Raw genomic sequence first — 22369 nt, 5'->3', positions numbered from 1 at the left:
TACTCAAGAGCTCATAAGTACATTTTAAAATATATGTTTAAAAATATATTTCATTCAGTATTTTTTGTTGTTTTCAGCAAGAAAACTGACATAAACAATAACAAGCTACTGACAATATCAGCTGAGCATGAACAGGAGTGAGACTCCCATGTTTAGAAGGGTTCAGCTTGCACAACTTAGTAGAAAGGTTGATATGAATGGAAATCCCATTTGCAAGAAGTCAGACTATGTCAGGGAACAAACAAGCTTCATCTTGCTAGCCAAATCTAAAGGATTGGTAGTGGCTAAACAAAAAATGATCTTGAGAAGGATCCTAAATATGCTTAAATATTCACTGGGAAAGAATCATGACTGCTTATCAATGTGCCCCAAGTATATGTCAGCAAGTGAGCACTGCTCAGATATGTGCAGTTTCTGAAATACATTATTTCTTTATAATTTAATGAATCATGAGTGTGTGGTCATTTTTACGTGGAACAAAAGTAGGAAGTTCTCTCTCATACATAACAAGAATATAGTACAAATAAAAACAGGGAAAATCAGAATTAGGATTATCTAAAATGATAAAAGATATTAAAATCTGTTATGATCAACACTCTTCTCAGGGGGGTATGGCCTCAAATTATATCCAGTTGTAGCTGACAGCACAGTTTATAGTTGATTCCACATATGAAACTGATTCATCTGAAATTAACACTCAAAAACTTTCAACTCTACACACCTAAGCAAAGATGATGTTTATAGTGAAAAAACCAATTTGTGCTAACTTCCACAAATACCACAGTAGAAAGCTAGTGTGGGGTTTGGGGTATTGAGAGGGAAATGAAAAAGAAATCAACTGGATATAGACAATAGGGTTTAGTCAGGAGGAAGGGCATGGCAGGGTCTACGTACACCTCCTTTAGTCAATAAAAATAGATTGATAATGATAAAACTATTTCAGTCTATAAATATTAAATAGGCAGTGGCTCTAAATAGCTTTCAGATATTGCTGCCATAAGGTAAATTTTAAATAAATATTTGTGTAGACAATAACAGAAAAAAGCTTTTCTAAGAGGAACATAGTTACAGGGTAAAAAAAAATCATATTCTCCCATAAAAATATGCCTTTTGCTTCTTTTACAGCCATAAATTCCATAACAATGGAAAGTGATGCAATCGAACATAAATGAGAACTGAACTGAGGCCGGGGAAGGTCCGTCTCTGTGACGGCCAGAAGAAAAGCCAATCGGAATTACATCACATGCTTTATATGAAGTCCATGTGGACATCAGGCACACTTCATCCCGTCTGAAAATTCTTCCCCCACTTACGTCTGTGACACAAACTACACCCTGAAAAAACACTCTGCCAAGGAAAACAGCTTCTTTTTCACTGCAGATATGGCCCTTATGTCTAGAAAGTGATATGCTTACTATCATGCAGTTTGGGTTAGGAGATTTGTAATCTATCAGAGGTTTATAAGAAAATGTGTTACAAATTCAGAATAAAGGAGGAGATCTAAGACAGCAGATCGGCATCTTTGGCAAACACTGGAAACAGAGGGAGCAGCTAATATAGAAATACTGGAATGAATAGATGAAAAATGTGTTAGACTAGGAACAAAGCCTTGTAAAGAAAGGAAATGCCATTATTCTTTCCCTACCAGAAAAACAATTATGTATTTGGTATGTTCCATTCTCCGAGGCTTAATGGAGCTCCTGAAAATAATTCATGCTTTCTGTGGCCTCCGAGATTCAGCTCTCACAGTTTGATTCCTCTAACCCTTCAGTGTTGGGGTAGGAATTGGGAGTTTCCAACAGAGAGTTACACATCTGAGAACTGAGGCTCAGTTCTCAGAGACAATGTTCATGTGCCAAAAGACTTGCAAGATGCCAAGATTTCTACCCTGGCTGACTATGTTTTGTATTCCTGCCTTTGCACAAGCTGAGTTTTGCAACCCACCTTCTACCTTTCCAAAAATGTTATATCATGGTTTTTCTAGGATGTCATGTTTGTAAAAAGCAATCCAGGCATTCACTGATACTTAATTTAATCAAAGAACTTTCAAGAGACCCTACCAATTCCAACTACCTGCTCTGGATCAAAATGGAAGTGCACACCCTTCCATGTGCCTGTTTAAAATACTTTCTTTCCCTCCAATCTACATGATTTATTCACTTTAATAAGTAAAGCAAGCAGTATTCTCAGACTTAAATGAGGAATCACACTCATCACTCAAAGTAGAATTGGGCTGGATGTGGTGGCTAACATCTGTAATCCCAGCACTTTGGGAGGCTGAGGCAGGCAGATCACTTGAGATCAGGAGTTTGAGAACAGCCTGACCAACATGGTGAAACCCCATCTCTACCAACAAAATACAAAAAATAGCTGGCATGGTGGTGCACGCCTGTAATCCCAGCTACTCAGGAGGCTGGGGTGGGAGAATTGGTTGAACCTGGGAGGTGAAGGCTGCAGTGAGCTGAGATCACACCACTGCACCCCAGCCTGGGTGACAGACTGAGACCCTGTCTCAAAACAAACAAAAAAAACCAAGTAGGAGAATTAAGAAAAGTAAGTAATTAATGATAAGAAACATTAGCAATAAATGTTATAGTTCAATCCAATAAGAACATTCTTTCAATGGAGAAAATATTAAAAACTGACACTTACTAATTTTTAGCTAATTTTTAACAGTAAAAGAGGTATCCGCATGACATAAGAACTCATTTTATTTGTATTTCTTAGAAATCCATTTTTCCCATTAGTCAAGTTAAATATAACACATTTTGTTATGATTATTATTTGGTTATACTTCTTCAATAATAATGTTTATCATTATAAGCTAGTTTTTGAGCCAGGTACTTTAACTACACTATTTAATTTTAAGCTTATTTAGTCCATCTGAACCATCCTGTAAGGTTGGTGCTGTCACCCCTATTTTAGAGAGGAAAGTGTGGTCAAGTGACTTTAGTCACTCCTCAAGTCACTCCCTATGCAGCTGGCAAAGGCAGGTTGGAGACTTGCTGGAGTCTGCTTTCGTCTTCAGCCTGCACTCTTTCCACCTCACTCCACTACTTTCCTCAAATATTCTTCTGACCTCACCACTTCTGGAACCATTAAAAGTAACTAGCCATTGAAAGTTAAAACTAACTCAAGGATTGATGGTCTCTCAGACAAACGTGGGCTAATAAAGGTCATGACTTGCTGAAGATCATATAAATGTTTTATTTACCTGGACAGAGTCCATGATGAGGGGCAGAGTTTACAAATTTCATGACATTTTCAGCTGTAGAAGTGGCTTGAACAATCTCCCATTGTGGAATAACAGAGTCGGGGGAAAAGTTCAAGCCAAAACAATAATTTCCCCCAAACTTCTTGAGTTCACTCATATCTGTGCCTCTCGTTTTCATTCCCAGAATGATTTGGGCACTGTCTGCAGGTCACCCTAGTACTGTGCTTGCCGAACCTCAGCTTAACTCTCTGAGAGGGAGGGACTGCAAGAAAGAAACCAGAGGAAGGACTGAGCAGGGAAACTTATTCTAAACTTTGAGGCAGTCCCTGGTTACATTCAAATCCACTGGACAGTCCCCTCATATCTCCACTCCTCAATCCACGTTTTCAGCACAATCTCAACATCTAGTTAGAGATGGAAAGTTGACAGAAGTAAGAATAGTTCTGTGTTTTTTCCTTGTGTATACATGCATGCATGCATACACACACACACACACACACACACGTTGTGATGAAGTAAATGCTAGATAGATATAATTTCCTCCTTATAATTTGCAAACTCAGCAAGGAGTATGCACATATTTCACAACTGATAAAAATCATTTAAACATTTTTCTCTCCTCTCCCACTGCTTTCTCACAGAAGTCTGCATTACTGTAACTCTGCTGCATTTCATAAAGCAACAAACAAGATTAAAACCTAGAACAAGAGAATAGGCATATTTAAGAGCAAGTGGTAGAAAAAGAAAAAAGAAAAAAAATTTTTTAATTGGTGTAGTTATTATTTTCAGAAGCAAAATGATTTAAACAGAGGAACAGATAAAAGCATCTCACAGTCTCAAAAGACCTATTTGGGCTATTCATAAATTTAATAATTATGCATATGTAAAAATAATAAATATTCAGGTGCTTCGTTCATTTCAAGCCCCAAATTTATTTTTGAAAAAATACAATCCCAAATCTTTAAAACTGACAATAACAATATAAACTAATAGAACAGGTTACTCTAAAATATTTTATAAAGATTCCATAGCAATAGATAACAATAATAACATCAATACTACTGTCAACAACAATGCCTGACATTCGATGGATACCTAATCAGACAAGGGACTAAGGGCTTTAAAGGAATAATCTCCTGGAATCATCAGACCAACCCAATGATGTAGGTATTTTTCTTATCCCTATTTCATGGATAAAGAAACTGAGGCTTAGGGAAGTTGAATAATTTAACTAAAGGGCAGCATTGGGACTCAAAACTATTTATGTCTTAAACACTATGCTAAAATCAAAGTAGCTTAATAACTTTTTTTTTTTTTGAGATGTAGTCTTGTTCTGTCGCCCAGGCTGGAGTGCAGTGGTACCATCTCGGCTCACTGCAACCTCTACCTCCCAGGTTCAAGTGATTCTCCTGCCTCAGCCTCCCAAGTAGCTGGGATTACAGGTGCGTGTCACCATGCCTGGCTAATTTTTGTGGTTTTTTGTAGAGATAGGGTTTCACCACGTTAGCCAGACTGGTCTCTCGAACTCCTGACCTCAGCTGATCTGCCTGCCTCAGCCTCCCTACCTAATAACATTTAAATGAGTTAAGTTGGCTTGAAATCGCAAATATTTTGAGACAATCACCTTCTAGGAGAGGCAAGAAATTTGACAACGACAGCAACTTCAAAAAATAGCAAACTTACGTGATGGTGGAAATTTGGAAGAGAGTGGACTATAAATATGTTAATTCCCGAGGAAGAGGAATACCAAAGGAACTCTTACTTAAAGCCTGAAACTCTCAGTAAGGAGAAATTCCACCCAAGGTTTTCCCTGATTGCTTTTTGGAATCTATATGTCTGAACTAAAAATCTTCCGCATTCTCCTTTGTTGTCTATATATTAAATAATATCACATAAAGCATATTATATGGGGTATTTGGAAAAAGTATGTGTGTAAACTGTAACTTTCTAGTCACATTAAGAACATAAAAGTTTATAACCCTGGACCGTACCTTGGTCTTCATAAACTTGGAGTGACTTTTGTAAACCTCAATTTGTTTGATCTCTTCTTCGCGGTCCTCAGTGTTCAGCACACCATTGGCTTTTAACATCTGGATCTCATCCTCAAGATCCCTTATGTTTCGCTCCAATGAAGCAATTTTTGTGTCCTGTTGGTAAAGAAGAAAAGAAAAATAAAAATAAAGAATAAAAATTATTTTTAAGATATCAAAACAGAATTTAAGAAAGTAATTTTTGTATTGCTGTTACATATTAACCATGGTATAGATAGCCCCGAATTTAGGACAATTTATTTTTTTCACAGCTGAAGATTATTTGTGAGATGACAGTTTAAGCTCCCAATCAAGACCACGTGTCAATACAATACAGAGAATTATCTAGATATGTTTGTCTCATATCTGGGAATCAAATTACCAAAGCAACAGTGATAAAAGTAATCTAAGTGTTAAAAAACAAAACAGAACACCATTTAAGTGGACAGATTTTAATCTGGGATATAGTTTACCTGTGTGTATTTTTGAATCCACTTATAAACACAAAAACAGTTTATGTGTATATTTTATGACTGGTTTTATAAGGCATGTTTGGAATTTGACTCTGAGAGAGAAAGAAATTCAAATCTACTAATGGGAAAAAGGATTCTCATCTAAAATACAGACGTAAGTGAAACTAAACAACTGAATCTCGACTTGGTATGACTCATACACTAAATATTGAAAATTTATAGTGATTGGAAATAATACATCACAATGTCATAATTTATTTGGTGAGCTGTCAGGTCCCTATGTGACAAAAAACATGACTACCTTGCAGGGCATTTCAACCTATTGATTTATGGAGCCAACAACTAGAAATATTACACTCAGATGTAGAATTAATTGGGAAAAAGTTACCAATGACAGACTCTATACACAAGATAGAGCATTAGAAACAATGCATTAGAAAGTAGAGAAGAGAGAGCTCTTATAGGGGAACGAAAACAAACCAAAAAAAATGACAAAAAAATTTTCCACAACAGTAAGTATTAGGCTTCAATCAGTCTTTGAAATGAAAGTTTGACACATCGAAAACTGACTTCAAGTTTTCTCAGTGTCACATTTGCCTGCCATTTTATTGCACAGAGTTAAGGAGCTCATATTAAATTTGTAACTGAATGCTAATACAGAACAATCCACCAACTTTTTTAACCAATTCATTTTCTCAGAATCAAAAAGATTAAGAATTCCAAAAGTAAAGACAATGAATAGGCTATTCTATTTATAAGTAACTCATTTTTAAAAACCTTGCAACAAATGTGTCTATCCTGATTTTGTGGCTATTGTCTACTTTATTTTCCTATAAACTATGCCCAATGGTATATCTCCTATGGCAATATGGTAATTATCATTGTTATTATCATTAACATTGTCATCATGTTAAAAGGAGGAAAAGGAGAAGCAGTAAATTTGTGCAACTCTATTATGTACCAAGAACTAAGTGCTCTAAGTTCTGTAGACATTTTTATTAATTCTCAGAAAAACTTCAAGAAGATGAAATAAAAAGATTTTGAAAATTCCAAGATTATTAGGAAATGGAACATTCTGTAGTATTTCATTTTCCTTTAAAAATAATACCTATTGTATTTTTTCAGTTATAAAAACAATATACTTTGAATTCATAGAAAATGGAGAAAACCTCTAATCCTACTGTCTAGAAATAACTACCATTAATGTTTTCATGTATATTCTGCCAGTATTTTTCTATTTAGATGCCATTTCTGGAAATATTGTATATTACCAGTTTAAATTTTGAAAAATGTTATGGACTGAATGTTGAGTTCCCCAGAAATATATATGTTGAAGCTCTAACCCTCAATGTGATGGTATTTGGAGATGGGGCCTTTGGTGGGTAATTAGGATTAGATGAGGCTAGGAGAGTAGGGCCCTCAGAATGGGATTAGAGCCCTTATAAGAAGAGACACCAGGAAGCCGCTCACTCTCCCTCTCTCTACCAAGAAAGGACATGGGGAGAAGGCAGCTATCTGTAAGCCAGGAAGAGAACCCTCACCAGACCCTTATCATGCTGGCACCCTAATCTCAGCCTTCTAGCCTCCAGAACTGTGAGAAAAACAAATCTCCATTATTGAAGTCACCCAGTCTATAGTACTTTGCTAAGTCAGCCAAGCTCACAAACATGGGGAATGATATTTAGTAACTTACTTGAGTCCTGAGCTATGAGAACTCCATAGATAAAAAGAAAGGCGGCCAGGCATGGTGGCTCACACCTGTAATCCCAGCACTTTGGGAGGCCGAGGTGAGTAGATCACATGAGGTAGGGAGTTCAAGACCAGCCTGACCAACCAACATGGAGAAACCCCGTCTCTACTAAAAATACAAAATTGGCCGGGCGTGGTTGTGCACGGCTGTAATCTCAGCCACTCAGGAGGCTGAGGCAGAAGAATCGCTTGAACCCAGGAGGCAGAGTTGGAGGTGAACTGAGATCGCGCCATTGCACTCCAGCCTGGGCAACAAGAGTGAAACTCCGTCTCAAAAAAAAAAAAAAAAAAAAAAAAAAATAGAAAGGCAATAATGTCTCAAAAAAAAAAAAAGGCAATAATGGAAGTGCTATGGAAAAAGAACTTCTAGAACTTCATAAGAGACTTTCCAAATAAATGAGTCATTTTGAATCAACATGTTTCAGGCTATAAAATCAAGAAAGACTCATTAAACAAAAATTGAAAAGCTATATAGATAATTATGATTATTCATAATCCCGCCACTCATATATACCCACTATTAACATTTGTATTCATTCCTATGAAAGCCTTAAGATTATATTTTCACCTTAAAACATACAAAAAGTTATTTCAATTAAAACTCTAATCAATATGATACAGATTTTTTCTCTCTATTGAGATACAAATTGGCTGTTGATGAGATTTACAAATACCCAAGTACAATATTTAAGCATTTACAAATAGATAAGTACAATCTTTATAAGAACTGAACTGTAAAGTAAGTGTGAAGGTAAGGGCTAATATCCCAGCTCTTCCTACATAAAATTTCCTAGGATTTTCAACTCAAATCTAAGTGACCATAAAATGTGTATGTATGCATACATATATATACCTATATAAATATATGTGTAGGTGAGTATGTGTGTGTGGCACAATACACTTTGACGTCTTCACATCTTACATCTTAATTTTTTAGTAACACTTGGTGGAATTCCAATGTCCAATCATGGAGGCAAGAGGAGACGACTCTGCTTCCTCACAAGCCTCAGTTTTCCTCTCAGTAAACTCCTGAGGCTTTAGTGAGCAAGGACTACAACTGAGAACTTCTAAACGGCTTAGACAGAACTTTTCCCTGGACTCAAGAATTACATACTGCTAAAGAAAGATCAGAACTGGGTTGAGATAGAAAGTTTCTTAACACAGCAAACCTTTTTGATATCTTAAGTTAAAATTTCATCAAATGGTGAAACATTTTGAAAATGTTTTTACTTTTATTAGTTTTCTCAAATTAAGCAACACCCTTCTTTCTTCTCACAAACTTCTTTCTTCTCTGGCTCTGTTGCCCAAGCTGGAGTGCAGTGGGGTGTGATCTCGGCTCACTGCAACCTCCGCCTCCTAGGTTCAAGCAATATTCATGCCTCAGCCTCCCGAGTAGCTGGGATTAACAGCCTGTGCCACCACGTACAACTAATTTTTGTATTTTTAGTAGTGATAGGGTTTCACCGTGTTGGCCAGGCTAGTCTCAAACTCCTGACCTCAAGTGATCCACCGACCTCAGCCTCCCAAAGTGCTGGGATTACAAGTGTGAACCACTGTGTCCAGCCCATATTTCTGTTCTTATATAAAAAGTCAATTTCAAGGGCAACAGAGCTCATACCTCACATCATGAGCACAGAGAAAAGTAGGTAGGAGAATATCATTCAGATTCAAAGGAAAACTGGTACAAAAAATACAGATATATCAGATGGTTTTGGGTTGTGCCCAAGAAGATATTCAAAATGCCAAACCAGAGAAGGACTGAGGGAATATAAGCATGAAAATAAAAAACAAGCAAAATGGCTAGCATGTCTACCACTTTTCAACTGCATCAGTCCAAAGAATTTGGAGGGAAGGAATTTTATCATTTTCTTTTTTAAAAATCGCTAACACTAAGATAAATGACTAAAACCTTATATATGTAAGGAGGACTGTGGAAGTCCATATGAAGTCCTGATATGGCTGAATGCGACATATGGATGTTGAGATACTAAATGCACATGGCTCAGAAACTCGATGCACTGATCTGGAATAGAGAAAAAAAATACATAAATGAAGACATATGTTGTAACTTCCAGAGAAGTGGAGTTTCAGAAGGTAAAGCAACATTTTACGCCCTAATCGCCAAAGAGCTTTCTTCAACTGAACATTTTTACAAGTTATTTATGACTGATACTTTTTAACAATATATGTAGTGATTTTCAAACACATATTTTAATTATTTCACAAATAAACAAGCTCTAGAAGCAGATAATTGTGGGCCTTCCTTAGAGATGGGGAAAGTGAAACATAATATAGAGTAGCTTTTCTCAAAGTTCACAGAACCCAAATGCTCCATGAAAAGGGGGTTGCAGGGTCAAGTATGTTTGAGAAATGCTTGTTAGGAATTTTCAATGCGCATTAACGATGAATGGCTCTGGAAAGTCCTGAAGCAAAATATTCCATTTAATTTTATTTATCACAGTATTACTGCCTCTAGAAGTCAATTCCTGAAAAAAACTTAGGCCTGTAATGATCACATTAAACAAGGTAATATTGCTAAATTGAAGAGTCAAAACAATAATTTGGATTCTTCAAGGGAAAACCTGCCACAATCACCCCCAATTTAAAATGAAGGGGGGACACTAAATATCTAGATCAGCCTGTCAGCTTCTGTCACTCAAAAGTGGTTTACTGAGCTCCTGTTCTAAGCCCAGCACTTAAGATGACAACAGTGAAAGAACAGACGTGGACCCCCATACTCCTGGAACTTAGCACATCATGTCTCAGGCAATATTTTTCAAATAGTCTTGAGATAGGGCAACCATGAAATTGTTTTGTCTGTATATTATATTTTGGTTATGGATTGCAAAGATGTAGAAAAAAATTTTCGGGGAAAAAATAAACATCTAAACAATGTTTGCTTCAGTTAGGAAAAAAGATCTCAACTGAGTGTCTCTTTTCAATCATTTCTTTCTACACATTCATAAAATAATACTTATAAAAACGTGATGCATAAATTGCAGATCATAGCTTCTAATTAAAGATTCATACCCAAGACTATTTTACATCTACCAGCTCAAAAATGCAAAATAGGTATTTGATGGGCAACTAATAAATAAAACACTGGAATTGAACCCCAGAAGCCATTTACCCACTAGGCCCACCATGCTAATGTTTAAGCCAGCCTTAAATACTAGCACTAGCCAATGACAGCTACAGTTATAGAAATGAGGATGAAAGTGGGATGGGAAGATTGAAATAAGTTTATTTCTTCCTTTTCTCTCTCTTTTTTTAAATCTATCTCTAGATTTCTCTAGAACATGTATGCTATAGATTAACAGTAAACTTAGACAAGGAGTTCTCTCATTCATTCATTAATTTAACAAATACAAAGGGCACCTATTGGGAACCAGTCACTTTGCCAGGTGTGTAAGATACCAGGTAGATCTCAACAAGATCCATGGGCATCCTTCCCTCTCTAACATGAAGGACAGCCTGGATCCATGCTACTCAAAAGTGTGGTCATAGACCAGCGGCACTGACATCACCTGGGAGCTTTTTCCACATGCAAAACCTCAAGCCCCAACTCAGAACTATTGAATCCAAATCCATGTTTTCACAAGATCCCCGGGTGATTCGGGTGTTCTAAATGACTGCACATGTCCAGAAGACACAAGGGACAAGACTGACCAATGCAGAAGACACTAGGGTAACTCTATTCTCCAAATACATTTAGAAAAACATGAATCTAGTTTCAAGAGCCATCCAACTTAACATTAAGTGTACAGCAACCCTGGGAGTAAATTTTCTGGAGTATCTTTGCTAGTCAGGGTGCCATCATTACTCTTTTTGTATTTGTCAAACATTATGTTCCCCTTAAACAGCAAGAAACAGATTTCAATCCCTCTCCAGGAACTGTGAATACTGAAATGGTGAGTGGGTGGAACATCAAAAAGAAGCAGTATCATTTAGTCACAAAAAGTAACAATTATGTTATTGCTGAGTGTCACAATGTGCTTTCCTTTTAAATACCGTGAGAATTACTGGTTTCATTTTAATATCAGGCCAAGAAAGAAGACATAAGCGGTTTTTACAGAGCATTGAATTCACTGTGATCACATATTGGTCTACGGACATTGATCAACAAACTTAGGGCCAATTTGGTTTTCAAAAGATGTGATCTAATGTTCAGGAAACGTCCCTACATAATTATATTACACTTTATTTAGAATAAAATTCGAAACTGTTATTACTGGATACCACAGAGGCTCTTAACGGCTTAACTTTAAAAAATCATCTAGTCATAGCTGCAAACATAACTAAGCAGCCCTGAATCTTAGGCTATCTGAGTAAGGCCCTGCCTTTGGAAGGATTTACTGTGTGGGATGACCGTGGTTATATGAGCCCAAGTTAGACACTCCAGAAAGAAGCTGACTTAGGCCTAAGACATATTAGTAAAAAGAACGAATACCAAAAAAAATCAAAAACTCGTCTTCTTGGGCCTTATCAAACTATAAAAGGTGATGACCTAGATTAGAAGATGACATGAGAATTAGATGGTATCTAATTCTTTATGGCAAAATGTACAAGCACAGAAAAGGTTGGACTAGATCAAATGAAAAGCAATTAGGGTGCTTTGATGTTTCTTTTCCTGGTCTTCTTTGCCTGCTTCTGACTCATTCTTCATGAAACCCATGCCCTTGGAACACATCCTTCCTGTCATCCTGTCTCTGTGCATATTACTAAGGACTCATGAGCAGATGTGTCTCTAGTGGTTCTTGCTGGACACTGTGTGACCTTTGAAGTTATGATCTCCATATGTTAATTTATTCTTCTTGTTAATGGACTCAGCTCTAAGAAAAAGAGCTAAATCTAAAGCAATCCAGACAGACCGCACGTGAAGGTAAAACATCTGACCTTTACGGAGTCACAAACCTGGATGCAAATCCTAGTTCAGGCTTTTACAATAAGACCATGCTCATGAGCATGTTAAGAAAATTACAAGTGAGGTATAATGCATACGAAGTGCCTATTACAGAGCCTACCCCAAGAGAGTGAAAAGTTGTCATTATTATCATGAGCCAAAAACAATGTAGTAAGCCCTACTAATTCCCCAGTTGTTACTTACACAATTAGAAGACAGCTTCCATTTTTATTTCATCCTGTTATACTTTCTGAACATGTTTCTAACCTTGCTAATCCTATAACCAAAGGTTGCTACAAGAATTAAATGAGTGGCTACATGGAAGTTTCCAGAATAACAGCTAAAACACAGCAGTGCTCAATAAATGTTAGCGTCCCTCCTGTTTCCAGCTATCGCACATATCTATTACTTTTTTGGTCTGCCCAGCTTCCTTTCCTTTTGGGAACTGCATCTTCCCAACATCCCCATGGTTTTAATAGAGTTTTAAATTGTGTGGCCCTGCCCAGAGACAGGTACCATGGGTCTTCTGAACACAATGATTGATTCAGGGGTAAACTTTTAACTCTAGGAAGGCCAATCAGAGTTCTTTTAGGGGACTAACATTAATCCAGAGGAGAAAAGATCTCTCCTTTTCTGAGTAAGGAAAATGAAAAAAAAAAAAAAAAAAAAGAAAAGAACCCCATGACTGGATGTGGCCTTCTTTGATATCATGTATTGAGAACCTATCTGAATGATTGGGCCCTTATAACATCATTTGAACAGCTATATATAGCTACATTTGAACCATCCACTCTCCAGAACACCAAATATGAGAGTAAGTTTTCTGTTACTTATAACAGAAAAAATATAATGCACAAGTGATAGTGTGAAAGGCAATGCCAAAATATGTAATATTCTGTAAGTCTATATATAGAGAAGTCAGGAATGGGTAAGATTGCCACAGCAGAGTCAAGAAATCTCCAAAAAGCACAGGAGCCTAACGTGGGGTTTGGAGATGAATAAAAATAATATTACCACAGAGAAGATGAAATTCTTTCCAGCTAGAAGTAATAATACATACAAAATCAAGAGCACTCAGCATGGTGCCCAAGATATAACATTTAATAAATGTAAGTTTAAAGAAAAAGAGAATGAATACAGAGCATGTATGTATCAGGGAAGAGTAGAAGACAGAATTGTTCAAATAATATAGATCATGTTTAGCTGCTGAGGAGTTGGAAATGAAAGGAAGGTGCTGCAGAATGATAATCGGTCTTCAGAATCAAGCTAGGAATTTGTACTAGGCTCTGAAAGGGAGTCATAAACTGGTAAATAAGAAGGCAACAAGATAGTCTTTGGGCAGTTAGTAATAAAACCAGATGCCCAAATGGAATTTGAAAACTGTGGAGACGACAGAACCATCACTTAGTGGTGAAAGAGTTCTCAGACATGGTTGACAATCAAGGATAGAGAAAAGGGTAGAAGAATCACCAAAAGAATGAGGGGCAAAAATCACGGAAATTATGGAAAAGTCCTAGAAAATGAGTGAATAGTTTTAAGAAGGAAGAGGAGTCAAATGTTTGCAGAGCCTAAAGACTAAGAAAAAAGTTAAGATGTCATTGGTGACATGAGGGCAGTTTCATCAGAGTTGTGTTACCATAATTGGAAACTGAACCCCAGTGTTTTAAATCCCATGGAGTCAGGAGTGATTCCCAAGTCACTCAACAGCCAGTATGGAACAGACTCAGATCCCCACAAGACGGACACCTCCTGAAGCACTGGAACCAGGTCTGGGAAGTCCCTGCAGGGCCAAGGATTAACTCTTTAGTCGCTGAATTTGGGGACCCCTAGGTAAGGGCTGGAGTTGGGTGAAGGATACTCTGAGGGTTTGGGATAGCTGTAGAAGTGCTGCAATATTTTAGCAACCAGTGTAGCTGTACCTGTGCCTCTCATCTGAGTACTGGTCCTGCAAAGGAAACTGCTTCAGTTAATGTCAAGAGCTTTCTACATCCCTAGTGCATGGAAGGGAGCACTGGCTGATTAAAAATCATTTCCATGTGCCTGTGACACACACTAAAGCAAAGGTTCCCCAATGCCAACCTGAACACTAACTGCATCAAAATCATCTAGAGAGTGAGCAAAAAACTACTGATGACTTAGTTTCACCCAAGGACATTCTCTTTTGGGGGATTGGGGAACACAAAAATCTATTTATTTGTAAGCTCCTCAGCTTGGGGATAAAAAAAATAGCTGCTATGTCTTGATTACCTACACAAGCATTGTGCTAGGAAATTCTCATTTAATATTCCCCATAATCCTATAAATTAAGGATTTATTTTACCCATTTAACAGGTCAGAAGACTTACAGATGGTAAATAACTTGCCTAAGGTTTCCCTCTGGGTAAACTGGAATCGTTCCCTCAATAGATAGGCCTGCCTTGAATAGAAGAGAGGAGGTCACATACTGGGACTTTGCTGTCCACAGGCCAACCTCAGAAGGGACTGGCTTCAGAGAATGTATGCTATTCTGGTTCTTTCTTCCACAGTAATTTTAGCCTCTAAAGATCACCAAGCAAGGTCAAAAGAAAAGAGTAAAGAGTCTGGGGAGAGAGGAAAGGGAGGAAAAAATTTTCAGAAACTGCTTCCAGATGAGTGGGCAGTCCCTCCATGTGTGCAGGACCATACCCTCAACGATGGGTTGCATGTCATCTTTCATGTACATCTAAATGGAAAGAGCGTTTGAATTCCAGCTGCCCATCCTGAGAATGCCAGCAATTCAGGGAATACTACTTTGCAACACAGCAAATGCATTTTAGGGAGCCTAAAAAGATGGACATCTGACCCCTCCATTTCTCTTCCAGTGTTCTTTAGGAAAAGATTGAGTGAAGAAGCTCTCTCTCCTTGTTAGCCTTCTAGCAAGCTGAACTTGCTCTTCCCGTTCCTTTTAACCCACTTCCTGGTTGGGTTTGGTGTCTCCTCTTAGAATCTCCGAAACATACCACAGATCATTCTACATTCAACCAGTTTGTCTCACGGAAAAAAAAAAAAAAAGCAACAGGCAGCAGTGGAATTCAGGCTACCCCAAGTCACCAATGTGGCCTGATGGATGTGGAAACTGGACCATGCCTCAGGGATGAGGCATGTGATGGTTGGTATGCTGTCATTACTGAAACCTGAAAGGGGAAGTTCACATGAGGCCTGTGGTTGACTTCTCAACCCTGCTGGCAGGGGCACACGCCAGTAAGGAAATTGCAATCCCTAAATAAACAATAGGCTGGGAACCTGAGCACCAGCAAGGGAGAGGGCAGGGTCTGCTGGCTTGGGCAGGGCTGGCCAAGATGGAGCAAACAAAGCTAAGATTTAAACTTTGCAAGAATGTCATGTCAATTCAGACTCCCCAGGGGGGCCCCTTGAGAGTCCAAATTGCCAGTCATCGAGCCTCAGACTTGGCAGAATTTTTAAAGTAGGACAGTTAGTCCAATCCCTTCATTTGTCAGATAAGAAGAGTGAGAGCCAGCGGGGACAAGTGACTTGCCAAATGCCCAATAGCCAGAAAGCTAAGTTCCTAGGTAATTTATTATGCCATAGACCTCCTGAGACTTGCTATTTTTCCTCCGCTGTTTACTCCTTTCAAAGACACTTTTAAAGTCTTTTCAACATGCAAACTCTGTGTGTATTCAGAACTAAGACTCTCTCTGGCTAAAATAGGCTTATTTCGTTCCTTCTCTCTGGTGGTCCTTGCTCAAATGCACAACCTCTTTTTTACAGATAAAACTCAGTTTCCAGACTCAAAGGGAAGAGATGGAGAGGAAAAGGATTCCTTGATCCTCTATTATGTGCCAGGATTTTCCCATGCCTTAAATCATTTTAATCCCCACCACAACCCGTACAGGCTAATATCATGGACCCATTTCCCGTATGGGAATGCTGAAGCATAGAGAAGCAGTAAGCAGCAAGCAAAATTCTCAATTTCCATAAATAACCTAACCCTCTCCCCTTTGGAACCTTCTCAGTTCAGAAAAAAAAAAAAAGAATTTAAAAAATCGTGCATTTTCAAGGTTTCTGATTATGGCTTTTCTTTTAACAAACTTGTTGTTTTTCAAAATAATAATTCCTGTTCATTTCTATGCTTAGAAAAATGCACATTATTTCTAGTTCGAGATCCCTGAGGAATCGCCACACTGACTTCCACAATGGTTGAACTAGTTTACAGTCCCACCAACAGTGTAAAAGTGTTCCTATTTCTCCACATCCTCTCCAGCACCTGTTGTTTCCTGATTTTTTAATGATGGCCATTCTAACTGGTGTGAGATGGTATCTCACTGTGGTTTTGATTTGCATTTCTCTGATGGCCAGTGATGATGAGCATTTCTTCATGTGTTTTCTGGCTGCATAGAAATACCATTTGACCCAGCCATCCCATTACTGGGTATATACCCAAAGGACTATAAATCATGCTGCTATAAAGACACATGCACACGTATGTTTATTGCGGCACTATTCACAATAGCAAAGAGTTGGAACCAACCCAAATGTCCAACAACGATAGACTGGATTAAGAAAATGTGGCACATATACACCATGGAATACTATGCAGCCATAAAAAATGATGAGTTCGTGTCCTTTGTAGGGACATGGATGAAACTGGAAAACATCATTCTCAGTAAACTATCGCAAGGACAAAAAACCAAACACCGCATGTTCTCACTCATAGGTGGGAATTGAACAATGAGAACTCATGGACACAGGAAGGGGAACATCACACTCCGGGGACTGTTGTGGGGTGGGGGGAGGGGGGAGGGACAGCATTAGGAGATACACCTAATGCTAAATGACGAGTTAATGGGTGCAGGAAATCAACATGGCACATGGATACATATGTAACAAACCTGCACATTGTGCACATGTACCCTAAAACCCTAAAGTATAATAAAAAAAAATAAATAAAAAATAAAAAAATAAAAAAAATAAAAAAAAAGAAAAATGCACATTATTGAAAACATGACAATTTAGGGGAGTGATATGGTTTGGATCCGTGTCCCCACCCAAATCTCATGTTCAATTGTAATCCCCAATATTGGAGGTGGGGCCTGGAAGGATCATGGAGGCAGTTTCTCATGAATGGTTTAGCACCATATGCTTGATGCTGTCCTCGCAATAGTGAGTGAATTCTCATGAGATCGGGTCATTTAAAAGTGTGTAGCACCCCCACCCCACCCCACCTGTTTTGTGCTTCTACTCTGGCCATCTGACTGTGACTCCTCCCTCTTCACCTTCCACCATAATAGTAAGTTTCCTGAAGCCTCCCCAGAAGCCAAGCTTCATGCTTCCTCTACAGCCTGCAAAACTGTGAGCCAATTATACCTTTTTTCTTTGTAAATTAGCCATTCTTCGGTATTTCATTATAGAAATGTGAGAATGGACTAATACAGGAAGAAAGAAGAGGAAAAAAAATCCTTTATAATCTCTCTTCCCAGAACAAATGTCAACAATTTAGTACATGTTCCTCCAAGTTGTTATTCTACATTGATAAATATAACCTTTTTACACATTACGAATACTAAACCTCTAAACTACTATAAACCTTAAAAATACATTTCATAGTTGGTTATGTTGGGTTTTTTTTTCAACTTTTATTTTAGACTTAGGGAGTATATGTACAGGTTTGTTACTTGGGTATACTGCATGATGCTGAGGTTTGGGGTACAAATGATCCCATAACCCAGGTATTAAGCATAGTACTCAATAGTTAGTTTTTCAGCCTTTGTCCCCTTGCCTCCTTCCTCCCTAGTAGTCCCCAGTTTCTATTGTTGCCATCTTTATGTCCACAAGTACTTGATGTTTAACTCCCACTTATAAGTGAGAATGTGCAGTATTTGGTTTTCTGTTCCTGTGTTAATTCACTTAGGATAATGGCCTCCAGCTGCATCCAGGTTGCTGCAAAGGACATCGTTTCATTCTTTTTTATGGCTGTATATAGTATCCCATGGTGTATACATACTAAGCTTTCTTCATCTAGTGCACCATTAATGGGCACCTAGGTTGATTCCATGTCTTTGCTACAGCGAATACTGTTGCAATGAACATTTAAGTGTATGTGTCTTTTTGGTAGAACAATTTACATTCCTTTGGGTAATGGGATTGCTGGGTCAAATAGTAGTTATCTTTTATTTTTTATTTATTTATTTATTTTATTTTTTTATTATACTTTAGGTTTTAGGGTACATGTGCACAATGTGCAGGTTTGTTACTTATGTATCCATGTGCCATGTTGTTTTGCTGCACCCAATAATTTGTCATTTAGCATTAGGTATATCTCCTAATGCTGTCCCTCCCCCCTCCCCCCACCCCACAACAGTCCCCAGTGTGTGATGGTCCCCTTCCTGTGTCCATGAGTTCTCATTGTTCAATTCCCACCTATGAGTGAGAACATGCGGTGTTTGGTTTTTTGTCCTTGAGATAGTTTACTGAGAATGATGTTTTCCAGTTTCATCCATGTCCCTACAAAGGACATGAACTCATCATTTTTTATGGCTGCATAGTATTCCATGGTGTATATGTGCCACATTTTCTTAATTCAGTCTATCGTTGTTGGACATTTGGGTTGGTTCCAACTCTTTGCTATTGTGAATAGTGCCGCAGTACACATACGTGTGCATGTGTCTTTATAGCAGCATGATTTATAGTCCTTTGGGTATATACCCAGTAATGGGATGGCTGGGTCAAATGGGATTTCTAGTTCTAGATCCCTGAGGAATCGCCACACTGACTTCCACAATGGTGGAAATAGTTTACAGTCCCACCAACAGTGTAAAAGTGTTCCTATTTCTCCACATCCTCTCCAGCACCTGTTGTTTCCTGACTTTTTAATGATGGCCATTCTAACTGGTGTGAGATGGTATCTCACTGTGGTTTTGATTTGCATTTCTCTGATGGCCAGTGATGATGAGCATTTTTTCATGTGTTTTTTGGCTGCATAAATGTCTTCTTTTGAGAAGTGTCTGTTCATGTCCTTCGCCCACTTTTTGATGGGGTTGTTTGTTTTTTTCTTGTAAATTTGTTTGAGTTCATTGTAGATTCTGGATATTAGCCCTTTGTCAGATGAGTAGGTTGCAAAAATTTTCTCCCATTCTGTAGGTTGCCTGTTCACTCTGATGGTAGTTTCTTTTGCTGTGCAGAAGCTCTTTAGTTTAATTAGATCCCATTTGTCAATTTTGGCTTTTGTTGCCATTGCTTTTGGTGTTTTAGACATGAAGTCCTTGCCCACGCCTATGTCCTGAATGGTACTGCCTAGGTTTTCTTGTAGGATTTTAATGGTTTTAGGTCTAACATTTAAGTCTTTAATCCATCTTGAATTAATTTTTGTATAAGGTGTAAAGAAGGGATCCAGTTTCAGCTTTCTACATATGGCTAGCCAGTTTTCCCAGCACCATTTATTAAATAGGGAATCCTTTCCCCATTGCTTGTTTTTGTCAGGTTTGTCAAAGATCAGATAGTTGTAGATATGCGGCATCATTTCTGAGGGCTCTGTTCTGTTCCATTGATCTATGTCTCTGTTGTGGTACCAGTGCCATGCTGTTTTGGTTACTGTAGCCTTGTAGTATAGTTTGAAGTCGGGTAGCCTGATGCCTCCAGCTTTGTTCTTTTGGCTTAGGATTGACTTGGTGATGCGGGCTCTTTTTTGGTTCCATATGAACTTTAAAGTAGTTTTTTCCAATTCTGTGAAGAAAGTCATTGGTAGCTTCATGAGGATGGCATTGAATCTATAAATTACCTTGGGCAGTATGGTCATTTTCACAATATTGATTCTTCCAACCCATGAGCATGGAATGTTCTTCCATTTGTTTGTATCCTCTTTTATTTCATTGAGCAGTGGTTTGTAGTTCACCTTGAAGAGGTCCTTCACATCCCTTGTAAGTTGGATTCCTAGGTATTTTATTCTCTTTGAAGCAATTGTGAATGGGAGTTCACTCATGATTTGGCTCTCTGTTTGTCTGTGATTGGTGTACAAGAATGCTTGTGATTTTTGTACATTGATTTTGTATCCTGAGACTTTGCTGAAGTTGCTAATCAGCTTAAGGAGATTTTGAGCTGAGACAATGGGGTTTTCTAGATATACAATCATGTCATCTGCAAACAAGGACAATTTGACTTCCTCTTTTCCTAATTGAATACCCTTTATTTCCTTCTCCTGCCTGATTGCTCTGGCCAGAACTTCCAGCACTATGTTGAATAGGAGCGGTGAGAGAGGGCATCCCTGTCTTGTGCCAGTTTTCAAAGGGAATGCTTCCAGTTTTTGCCCATTCAGTATGATATTGGCTGTGGGTTTGTCGTAGATAGCTCTTATTATTTTGAGATACGTCCCATCAATACTTAATTTATTGAAAGTTTTTAGCATGAAGAGTTGTTGAATTTTGTCAAAGGCCTTTTCTGCATCTATTGAGATAATCATGTGGTTTTTGTCTTTGGTTCTGTTTATATGCTGGATTACATTTATTGATTTGCATATGTTGAACCAGCCTTGCATCCCAGGGATGAAGCCCACTTGATCATGGTGTATAAGCTTTTTGATGTGCTGCTGGATTCGGTTTGCCAGTATTTTATTGAGGATTTTTGCATCAATGTTCATCAAGGATATTGGTCTGAAATTCTCTTTTTTGGTTATGTCTCTGCCAGGCTTTGGTATCAGGACGATGCTGGCTTCATAAAATGTGTTAGGGAGGATTCCCTCTTTTTCTATCGATTGGAATAGTTTCAGAAGGAATGGTACCAGTTCCTCCTTGTACCTCTGGTAGAATTCAACTGTGAATCCATCAAGTCCTGGACTCTTTTTGGTTGGTAAGCTATAATTCTTTGAGAAATCTCCAAACTGCTTTACACAGAGGCTGACCTAATTTGTATTACCACCAACAGTATGTAAGTGTTTCCATTTCTCCACAACCTCACTAGCATCTGTTGTGCTTTGACTTTTTAATAATAGCCATCCTGATTGGTGTAAGATGGCTTCTCACTGTAGTTTTTATTTGCTTTTCTCTGATGATTATGTTTGTTGGACACTTGCATGTCTTCTTTTGAGAAGTGTCTGTTCATGTCTTTTGCCTAATTTTTCATGGAATTATTTGTTTTTCTGCTTGTTCAATGTTTAAGTTCCTGATAGATTCTGGTTATTAGACCTTTGCTGGACGTGCAGTTTGCAAATATTTTCTCCCATTCTGTAGATTGTTTGTTTCCTCTGTTAATAGTTTCTTCAGCTATGCAGAAGATCTGTAGTTTAATTAGGTCCCACTTGTCAATTTTTGGTTTTGTTGCAATTGATTCTGAAGACTTAGTCATAAATCCTTTCACAAGGCCGATGTCCAGCATGGTGTTTCCTAGATTTTCTTCTGATATTCTTATAGTTTGAGGTCTTACATTTAAATCTTTAATCCATCTTGAGTTAAGCTTTATATATGATGAAATGTAAGTATCTAGTTTCATTCTTCTGCATATGGTTAGCCAGTTATCCCAGCACCATTTATTAAATAGGAAGTTGTTTCCCCATTACTTATCTTTGTCAATTTTTCAAAGATCAGATGGCAGTAGGTGTGTGTAGTTATTTCTGGGTTCTCTATTCTATTCCACTGGTCAATGTGTCTGTTTTTATACCAATACTATGCTGTTTTGGTTATTGTAGCCTTATAGTATAGTTTGACATTGGATAATATGATGGCTCCAGGCTTGTTCTTTTTGCTTAGGATTGCTTATATGGTTTGGATGTTTGCTCCAAATCTTACGTTGAAATATGATTCCCAATGTTGGAGGTGGGGCCTGGTGGGCGGTAATTGGATCATGGGAGTGGATCCTTCATGAGTGGTTTAGCACCATCCCCTTGCTGCTAAGTGAATTCTTGCTCAGTTAGCTCACATGAGATCTGGTTGTTGAAAAAGAGTCTGGGCCCTCCTCCCAGCTCTTGCTCCAGCTTGCCATGTGATGTACCTGCTCCTGCTTTGCCTTCTGCCATGACTGTAAGCTTCCTGAGACC

At 38.1% G+C, this 22369-nt stretch overlaps 1 protein-coding gene across 5 annotated transcripts in view; it reads right to left on the bottom strand.

Annotated features, from left to right (window-relative positions):
- The window catches only part of ERC2 (ELKS/RAB6-interacting/CAST family member 2), a 987712-nt gene that overhangs the window by 645331 nt on the left and 320012 nt on the right, over positions 1-22369 (bottom strand). For all 5 annotated transcript variants that reach the window (XM_030811586.1, XM_030811582.1, XM_030811583.1 and 2 more), the window contains one exon: positions 5206-5361. In XM_030811586.1, the coding sequence (XP_030667446.1) occupies positions 5206-5361 (156 nt within the window). The remainder of the gene's footprint in view (positions 1-5205; positions 5362-22369) is intronic.

The sequence above is a fragment of the Nomascus leucogenys genome, chromosome 4 (genome assembly GCF_006542625.1).
Source record: "Nomascus leucogenys isolate Asia chromosome 4, Asia_NLE_v1, whole genome shotgun sequence".
Classification (NCBI taxonomy): domain Eukaryota; kingdom Metazoa; phylum Chordata; class Mammalia; order Primates; family Hylobatidae; genus Nomascus; species Nomascus leucogenys.
The sequence above is the reverse complement of the archived record's forward strand: the minus strand, read 5'-3'. Positions and strand labels throughout refer to the sequence as shown.